We start from the raw sequence: 9,638 nt of genomic DNA, 5'->3' as shown, positions 1-9,638 counted from the left end.
AGGCTGCTAATCTCATGGTCAGCAGTTCAAAACTACCAGCTATTCTGTGGGAGAAAGATGAGACTTTCTGCTCCCTTAAAGATTTACAGCCTCAGAAACCCTGTACAGGGTTGCTATGAGTCGGAACCGACTCCACGGCACATAACAACAACATGTATCTATAACTTGTTTATAATATATCTTTCACCAGGCCAGCACAGTCCTGATGGTTGTGTTAGCTGACAGTTTTTTAGAGATTAAACTAAGTACAATAAGTAATTTATGAATTGAGTTTGCCATCTTATCTTGTAGGTCCTGGAACATCTTTGAAACTCCCTGGAACTAATCAGACAGGAGGGCCTAGTCCTGCTGTCAGGTATATACTTTTATTTGGTACCTGCTGCCTATAAATATGGTCCAGACTGTAGGGGAGCCTCCTTTCCTTTAATGATGTTTGTGCTGAAACAGTTTACAATCTTCACAGGCCCATCACTCAAGCCGGAAGACCCGTCACCGGTTTTCTTAGGCCCAGCACACAAAGTGGGAGGCCAGGCACCATGGAACAGGCCATCAGAACACCCAGAACGGCCTACACAGCTCGTCCTATCACAAGCTCGTCTGGAAGATTTGTCAGGCTGGGAACGGTACGTTCTGTCTGTTTTGCCATCACATTGTTGTTGTTTTTGTTAACTGAGTTACTTTATGTTATTTGATCATTTCCCAATGCTTTGAAACATGGAAAAGCCTATGGAAAAGTTTAGAAGGCCATGCTTTTTGTTTATTTTTGGCTTTATAATTTTTATGCACCTTAAACTCAATTTATGTTTCAAGAGAAAGTTTCAAATGTCACATTCTCTTATTTCTTCCTCTCCTTAGGCATCCATGCTCACAAACCCTGATGGACCATTTATAAATTTGTCTAGACTGAATTTAACGAAATATGCCCAGAAACCGAAACTGGCAAAGGTATGTATGTACTTAAAAATGGTGTAAGTTCAGAAATAATCGTAGAATTAGGATGATAATAGCATTTCAGGAAATGTATAAAAACTTGTGAAGGCCCCAGTCTTCACTGAAATGGAAATGTTTAACTAATAGGTATAATTTCCATTAGTCTTGAGTTAACAAAATGTCAACCAGAAATAAAATATAGATACCATTCTGATAGGAAATACTTTTCCTCTGATGAAAAACAGTCATTTATAACACAGATAACAGGTCTGTCAAATGACCTACCTGGAATGAAATTCTCAGGAGATCATTTGTATGTATGTGTATTTTTGTTGTTCTGTTTTTCAGCTTGGAGGATTCTCAGAAAAATAATTGTCCTTCTTCGTAGAATTTTAGGATTGTCAGAATATTAGGGGGAAAAATTGTGCTTCTTCTAATGAGTAAATTAATCAGGCATCTCATTAAGGATTACTCATGCCAGACAGTGGCAAATGAACTACATGAATAATTCTAATGACTCAAAGATTAAATGCTCCTTCAAGTGAGAGAAAGAAAGAGGGAGAGAGAGAACAGCAGGGAGGGAGAGGGAGAAAGAATATGAGTTTTTCCGTATGAATAAGACAAACTAATTTGTGTGTGAGCTTGGAGTAATTCAGGGACAGGAGTGCCAAGCCACTAACCTTCTGGTGTTAGCTGAGCCCAGGGATTTGCTGGATTCACAGTGAGCTCTACACAAATGATGAGCTCCAAGCTAATCCCAGTTCTAATGGTGTGTGTCGTATTTGTGACATCTCAAACCCTAGGGAAGGGTAACAGGGACACAAGCCACACAGACTTGACGTTTCAATCAAAAAAAGAAATGCCAGTTGGTAGGCAGGCATTCTGTGTGTTTAGACGATAAGAATGCTGTTGCAGTTTTTCTTATTTTCTTAGTTGGCAGCAGTCTAGTTGATTTCGGTTAACAAATTATAAAGCTATATACTTTTTTCCCTTTATGATATTAGAGTATTAGCAGAAATTTGACATGGACTGTCCAGTCCGGCTCAACACTCCCATAGACTGTTTACTTGAGATGGTTGCCTAGATAGTTAGTAACATTGCTGCTTTTTAACCAGGGGGTCCTGTGACTCGAGGTGTCGCCTTCAATTAAGATGCTTCCAGGACAGATTTGTTGTTTAGTGCCATCGAGTCACTTCTGACCTATAGCGACCCTCTATAGGGATTCCGAGGAGCAGCTGGTGAGCTTGAACCGCTGACCTTGAGGTTAACCGACTTTGAAGTCCAGCACATTAGCTCACAGCGCCACACCTCTGGTAGCGTAGAGGTTACAAATTGGCCTGCTAACCTCAGGGTCAGTAGTTCCGTGGGAGAAAGATGAGGCTTTCTGCTCCCTTGAAGATTTACAGCCTTGAAAACCCTGTTCAGGGCCGCTATGAGTCGGAAGCTACTGCATGGCACATAACAACAAGAAGGACAGACTTACTGGGTTTAGAAATCAAAAGCCCAACCACTGTGGCCAAGTCGATTCTGATTCCTAACGACACTGTCAGACAGGCAAGAACTGCCCCACAGGGTATTTGAGACTAAATCTTGATGGAAACAGATTGCCACATCTTTCTGCTATGGAGTGGCTGGTGGGTTCAAACTGCTGACCTTTCGGTTAGTAGCCCAATGCTTTAACCCACTGCACCACCAGGGTTAGTAAAGAGTGAATGAGGGTTTGATTTTAGTTTTAGTGTGTTTTCGAGATAATGCCAGGATTTTGTAGCTTTGCTTCCTAACTTGCCTCCAGTCATCAGAAGGACTCTTGCTAATAAGGACAGGCGGCTTAGGGTCTCCTGGTGACTTCCGGAGATGGTCTTGTGTGCTGTGACATCCTCTGCATGTTCCAGTGGCCCTGACTGCACTCCTGTGTTTTTATTACAACAGAACAGATGGAGGATTAGGTGCAGACGGCTAGAGAACGGCATGGTGGAGATAGCTCTTGTTTTTGTTTTTGAATTGGAGGACAGATGCTTTCTGTGACACCTTTATACTCTGAAGGGACACTAGCCTCTGCAAGGGTGAAATCTAGGTGTGAGGACCTACTGCCACCAAGATTTCATCCAGTCAGCTCTGGTCCCCCACCTCCCCGCCAGATGAAGTGGGCAGAGCATTAAAGTCATAGTTCTCAGCTCCGGTTACACATTAGAGTTACCTAGGGGCTTTCAGAAACACGGGGGTGTGGGTGACCCCTCAGTAGAAGTCTACTTTAGGTATGGTATGGTTGGGGCTGCTAGATAATTCCAGTGAGCAGACAGGACTGATAACTACTATGCTGAAGAAACCTAACGCTCCGGGCCAGACCTCCTATACAGACCATGCAGGGAGAAGTGATTATATGAAAACTGGGTTATGTGAAGAAGACATAGCGTCAGGATTGGAGGAAGACTCATTAACAATCTGTTATATGTAGCTGACATAACCTTGCTTGCTGAAAGCGAAGAGGACTTAAAATACTTACAGATGAAGATCAAAAACCACATTCTTCAGTATGGGTTACACCTCAATGTAAAGAAAGCAAAAATGCTCACCAGTAGATCAATAACATCATGATAAATGGAGAAAAGATTGAAATGGTCAGACGTAATTTTGCTTGGATCACTTATGGAAGCAGCAGTCAGGAAATCAAATGACGTATTGGATTAGGTAAATTTGCTGCACAGGACGTTTTAAAATGTTCGGGAGTGAAGATGTCAGTTTGAGGACTAAGGTGCATGTGACCCAAGCCATAGTATTTTCAATAATCTCATATGCATGTGAAAGTTGGACCGTGACTAAGGAAGCCATAGAAGAATTGATGCATTTGAGTTATGATGTTGGAGGAGAATATTCAAAGTCCCATGGACTGCCAGAAGAACAAACCAATCTGTGTTGGAAGAAGGACAGCCAGAATACTCTTCAGAAGCCGGGAGGTGAGACTTCCTCTCTCATACTTCAGACATATTCTCAGGAGGGACCAGTCCCTAGAGAAGGCCATCATGTTTGGTAAAGTGGAGGGCCAGAGAAAATGAGAGAGACCCCCAACCAGATGGATTGGCGCTTGGTAGCAGCGATGACCTCAAGGTTTATGACCGTTTTGGGGATGGTGCAGCATCAGGCAGTGTTTCATTTTGTTGTGTATAAGGTCGCTAAGAATCGGAACTTACTAGAGGGCATCTAACACCAAAAGGAGAAATAAATTGGGAAATGAAGCAAAATAGCACCCCACCTGACTCATAAACCCAAATCTAAATTGTCATTAATATCAAAATCACTGTATAATGTGTGTTGCTGTTAAGTGCTGTTGAGTTGGTTCCGACTCATAGTGAACCTGTGTAGGGTTTCTGGTGTGGCACTGTAGGATCAGCTCTGGACTACAAACCACATGGTCAATAGTTCTAACCTACCAGCTGCTCCTCGGAAACCCTGTACAGGGTTTCTATGAGCAGAACTGACCTGACAACATTAACGACAAAAACAATGTAGGAGTTTTAAGGCTTTAAATATTTGGGGGAGTAGAAAGCCTTATCTTTTTTCCATGGAGTGGCCGGTGGGCTTGAACTTCCAACATTGTGGTTCACAGTCCAGTGCTTATCCTATGGAGCCACCATGCGCCCAGTGTACATTGTTGTTTAGTGCCATCGAGTCAGTTAATAACTTTATGTAGAGAGTATAATAAGTTGGCTGGACCTGTTTTGATTATGGTGATAAAGTCGGTCTTTAAACAAGAGAAGTCAACTTTTCGTTAAAGCGTTTCTAATAAAATGGCATGTGCACTGTGGAAATTTTGTCAATTATTTGAGCTTCCCAGTATGTATGCTATAAAAACAGTAATTGTAAATTGCTGTGTTTTGAAATGGCTGATTGTAACAAACAATGAATAGATGCTTTTCTTATAAATTCCGGTACTTTAGAGAAGCCTGTTATTTTTGGTTTGTTGTTGTTGTTATGTGCCATCGAGTCGGTTCCGACCCATAGCGACCCTGTACAGGGTTTCCGAGGGTGTAAATCTTTACGGGAGTAGAAGGCCTCATCTTTCTCCCGTGGTGCAGCTGGTAGTTTCGAACTGCTGACCTTGAGGTTCGCAGCCCTATTCGTAACCACTACGCTTTTAGTCCAGCTCAAAATAGCCTCTGAATTTTGACATCACAATAGAGTGGTTTTGTTAAATTCTAATATATTTTTTGGGTTTTGTTTTTCCCATTATAGGCTTTGTTTGAATATATCTTTCACCATGAAAATGATGTTAAAACTGTAAGTTTCAAATCCATGTTATTTTCTTTCTTTTTTAAAAATTATTTGCATTAATGAGCTTCTCAAAAGAACATGTAGTGTGTCTTTGGTGGTGGTGATTATGTGCCATACTCATAGCGACCCTGTACAGAGTTTCCGAGGCTGTGAATATTTACGGGAGCAGAAAGTCTCATCTTTCTCCCATGGAACAGCTGGTAGTTTCAAACTGCTGACCCTGAGGTTCGCAGCCCTATTCGTAACCACTACGCTACCAGAGCTCCTAGTTTATCTTTAGCATATAAGATTTCTTTGGTATTTTGTTTCTGTTTTGCTTTTGATTGTGATTTCAGAGAACGTTTACAGAGCAAACTGGTTCTCCTTTCTACAGTCCATACACATTGAGTTTCATGACATTGACTGTAGCATCCACAATGTAGCTGCACTCTGCCCATTTCCTTCCTGTGTTTCTGATTTTTATTTAACCTTTCCTATACATTTCTGCAATGAGATGGATTGGCAAAGTGGCAGCATCGATGGACTCAAGCGTGGCAACAGTAGTGAGGTTGGCCCAGGATTGGGCAGTGTTTCACTCTGCTGTGCATAAGGTCACTATGAGTCGGTGCTCATAGTGTCGATGACACCTAACAACAACAATACGTTTCTGCCTTCTGAGCTTTATCCCAGAGCAAATCCTGCCGTTGTAGTTTGGTTTTGGGTTAGTATTAACCCTATAGCACTGTCCTCCTGCTGTGAGTTGAGCTGTGGAGGTGAGTTCAGTTCCAGTCTTGAAGAATGACTTAAGGCCCACAGTTTCCACCAGTCTCTGTCAGATCAGTAAACCTGGTCTTTTTTACTATTTTGAGTTTTATTCCGTATTTTTCTTTTACTCTATGTAGGACCCTCTCTTGTGACTCCTTTCAGAGCTGTCAACCGTGGTATGTGGGTACCATCTAGTTCTCCTGGTCTAGAGTGATGGAAGTTGAGGTTCTTATGGTCCATTAGTCCTTTGGACTAATTGTTTCCATGCGTCTTTGAGTTTCTTCATTCTTCTTTGCTCTGGGTGAGGATTGTATAAGATTTCTTTGGAAGAAAAGTGTTCTGAATTAATGTGGACCCCACTATTTTTGTCTTACTTGGTGTTAGGATTTATCCGATGTCAATTAATGGAAGGGCAATTGTAGGAAGCAGATCAGCAGCTAGAATTCCTTAGTGAAGTTCAGCAGTTTATTGGAAAATGATCATAATTCAGGATCAAAAAATCTCAGGACACAGCAGTTCTCCAGTCAGGAAGGCCTCTTGTTTGTCTGTTGCAGGCACACCTCACTCTTATCCTTGACTTCTCAGCTGTGGGGTCCCTTGGCCTCTGCCTGCTCTGGCAAGTGTCACAGAGCTCTTTTCGCCAGTCTGTAAATGCCCAAAGGCATATTCTTCAAGCCAGTCTTCTGCCCGTAGGCACTCAGCTTTACTCAGTCCTTGGGTCTAGAGGCCGAAGCTGCTCTGGCTCTCCCTATTGCTGTTTCTTAAGGTTTACTCTTCTTGATGGGCCTCCATGCTGTTGTCATGGAGTGTCATTTTTTCTAACTGTGGATGTTTAGATTCTGAAATCTCCTCTTCTCACCTTCTCTTGGTGTTGAGTGCCACTGAACTGATTCCCACTTACAGTGGCCCCTTATAGGGTTTGCGGGGTGCGACTGATAGGTTTGAACTGCCGACCTTGTGGTTAGCAGTCCAGTGCTGATCCTACAGCGCCACACCAGGACTCCTCTCCTTTCAGATTGAAGAATTTTACTCATACTACCCACGCCACTGTCCGTTTCAGTTGGAAAATTTGTATAAATATGGACGTGATAAGAAGTGTACATGGATCCTAGAGTATGTGTTTGTTGATGTTGTTAAGTGCCATCAAGTTGGTTCCAACTCATAACGACCCTGTATAGTGTTTCTGAATAGAGACTGGTAGGCTTGTACCACTAACTTTGCAAAAATGACCTTGTGGTCCAGTGCATTATCCTCCTGCGCTGTGGGCATGCTAGAGGTCACTGAGAACACTGCATAGCTTCTTGTATTCACTTTTGTGTTGTGTACTTACAGCTTTGTTAATCCTTTTTTTTTTTTTTCTTTAGCCCAAAGAGTGCATATTATGTTGTTAAGTGACTCATAGTGACCCTGTCTAGGGTTTCATAGCAATCCTGTCTAGGGTTTCTGAGGAGCGGCCAGTGAGTTTGAACTGCAGACCTTGTGGTTCAAACCGAGCTTGTGGTCCAGCGCTTTATTTCAAAGCACCACACAAGCATACGAATACATGTATTTCTAGCTTCTCAGTAGTACCTCCTCACCTTAACATTGTGTGATGAAAAATTTCAAACATACAAAAGTGGAGAGAAGAGTTGTAATGAACCCACATCCCTATTTATAAGTTTATTTCCTTTGTTAGGAACTTACCACCAGAAATTAGCGATGTTGAGCACAGATTCTTACTGTCCTTGAAATAGCTTTTTATGCCATATTAAACAATACTGTTAAAAAAAAAAAAGTCGTGTAAAGGCTTTGTTGTAGACATTTGATAAGTAAAGAATTTTAAAAATTTAAACTTGCAGCACTAGAACGTGTCACAGGTTTGATTAGACTTGTGAAGCTCTCCAAGGGAGAAAAGGGTAAGAGATTCACGTATGGAAGCTAAAGAGTGAACAGAAACCAAACAAAACTAAAGGGAGAAATCTTGGTATCAGGCGTGGCTTCATGGTAACTGTTGTTGTTATTGTTGGGTGCCATTCAGTCAGTTCCGACCCATAGCGACCCTGTACAGGGTTTCCGAGGCTGTGAATTTTTACGGGAGCAGAAAGCCTCATCTTTCTCCCGTGGAGCGGCTGGTAGTTTCGAACTGCTGACCATGCGGGTCGCAGCCCGATTCGTAACCACTACGCTACCAGAGCTCCTAGGCATATCAAAATCGTATTGCTTATCATAAATAAAAAGACTCTGAAGTTTTTAGAAAAATGTTTATGGAAATAAAAAAATGACCAGATATAAAAACTATCATTAGCCAAAAACCAGCAAACAAGTACATTAGAAGTGCAGTTTTTCACTGCAAGAAAAATTGTAAAATAATGAAACTTTGGATCCTACAGATTTACATTTATGAAAAAAAAAAATGCTGTGGGAGAATGCAGCACTTTGTTATTTTGCCATGTATTATAGGAGATACAGTGAAGGACACAATAGTTTTGGAAAACAGTAAAATGATTCAAGGGAGCTTCCAAAAACTTAGGAAAAAAATTCCGTTATCCTTTACTTACATTTTTCCAAAAAATTTTGAAGTACCCTTATATATAGGAATTCACTGTAAAGATATTTACTCACTTTCTTCTAAAAAATTTGTTTTCAGGGAATTTCAGTAAAAGTAATGGGCTGTGTTTGTAAAGATGTTCATTTTAGTGGGACGTAGAAGCCAAAACGCCTGGAAAGCAACCTAACTAAATGTTTGACTATGGCGGGTATTTAGTAAATTATGATAATTAGCATGATGGAATTTCATGCAGTCATTGGACACCACAATGCTTAAAAAACTAGATAAAAACATGAAGAATGCTCATGGCATAATGCTAAGCCAAATCAGTCTGTTATTGTTAAGTGCCGTGGAGTTGGCTCTGACTCAAGAGTGACGCTGGGTAGGGGTTCCGAGGTTGTGAATCTGTGTGGAAGCCAAAAGATTCCCACGGAGCTGCTGGTAGGGTCCAGTCACCAACTTTGTGGTTCTGGTCCAGTCCTCATCCTGTGGAACCACTGCTCTCCCACCAAACAACAGTATTTAGCTTAGTGTGTTTAGTAAAAGAAAAGCCCTTTAGTTATATTTCTGGCAGTTATTGGAAGGTTTTATTTAAATATGGTAATAAAAGTCTTAGTATAGTGCTATAAGATAAGCACTGGACTGTCAACCACAAGGTTGGTGGTTCAAACCCACCTGTCGCTTCTCACTATACTGGTCACCATGAGTCAGAACCAACTCATTGGCACTTAACAACAGTAGTCTGAAGTTAAGATGTCTTCAGTCCACAGTTATTTATTGAATGACTGTGTTGTGCCAAATACTTCCCCAGCAGCTTAAATTACAGCAGTGAGTGAATGCGCTATGCTTTGTGGTACTAAGGGAGCTTACCAGATTTTTGTCTCTGTTTGGAAACTTTTCATTACTAATGTCAAGCAACTTTTCATTCAAGATTGTAGCTCTAAATCAGGGACAGTAGTAAACTAAAAGGGTGTAACCATACTTTGCTTGTTATTTTCATCTTTTTACACACACATATACACAAACACACATGCACACGTTTTTGTAGAACACAGAATGAAATGCTCTGCTTTATCTTCATTTAAGAACAAGTAACAGATTGTTAGTCTCTCTGATTTCCTTTTTATTCATTGATTTATTTGTTGTTGTTGTCAAGTGCCTTTGAGTC

At 41.2% G+C, this 9,638-nt stretch overlaps 1 protein-coding gene across 1 annotated transcript in view; it reads left to right on the top strand.

Moving 5' to 3' along the window:
* TTC8 (tetratricopeptide repeat domain 8) overlaps nucleotides 1-9,638 on the top strand; it is a 100,440-nt gene that overhangs the window by 37,489 nt on the left and 53,313 nt on the right. Inside the window, exons 4-7 of the mRNA XM_006839636.1 lie at nucleotides 292-355; nucleotides 464-623; nucleotides 856-945; nucleotides 5,161-5,205. Of these exons, the coding sequence (XP_006839699.1) occupies nucleotides 292-355; nucleotides 464-623; nucleotides 856-945; nucleotides 5,161-5,205 (359 nt within the window). The remainder of the gene's footprint in view (nucleotides 1-291; nucleotides 356-463; nucleotides 624-855; nucleotides 946-5,160; nucleotides 5,206-9,638) is intronic.

Source organism: Chrysochloris asiatica, unplaced genomic scaffold (assembly GCF_000296735.1).
Source record: "Chrysochloris asiatica unplaced genomic scaffold, ChrAsi1.0 scaffold00025, whole genome shotgun sequence".
Taxonomy (NCBI): Eukaryota; Metazoa; Chordata; class Mammalia; order Afrosoricida; family Chrysochloridae; genus Chrysochloris; species Chrysochloris asiatica.
The sequence above is the reverse complement of the archived record's forward strand: the minus strand, read 5'-3'. Positions and strand labels throughout refer to the sequence as shown.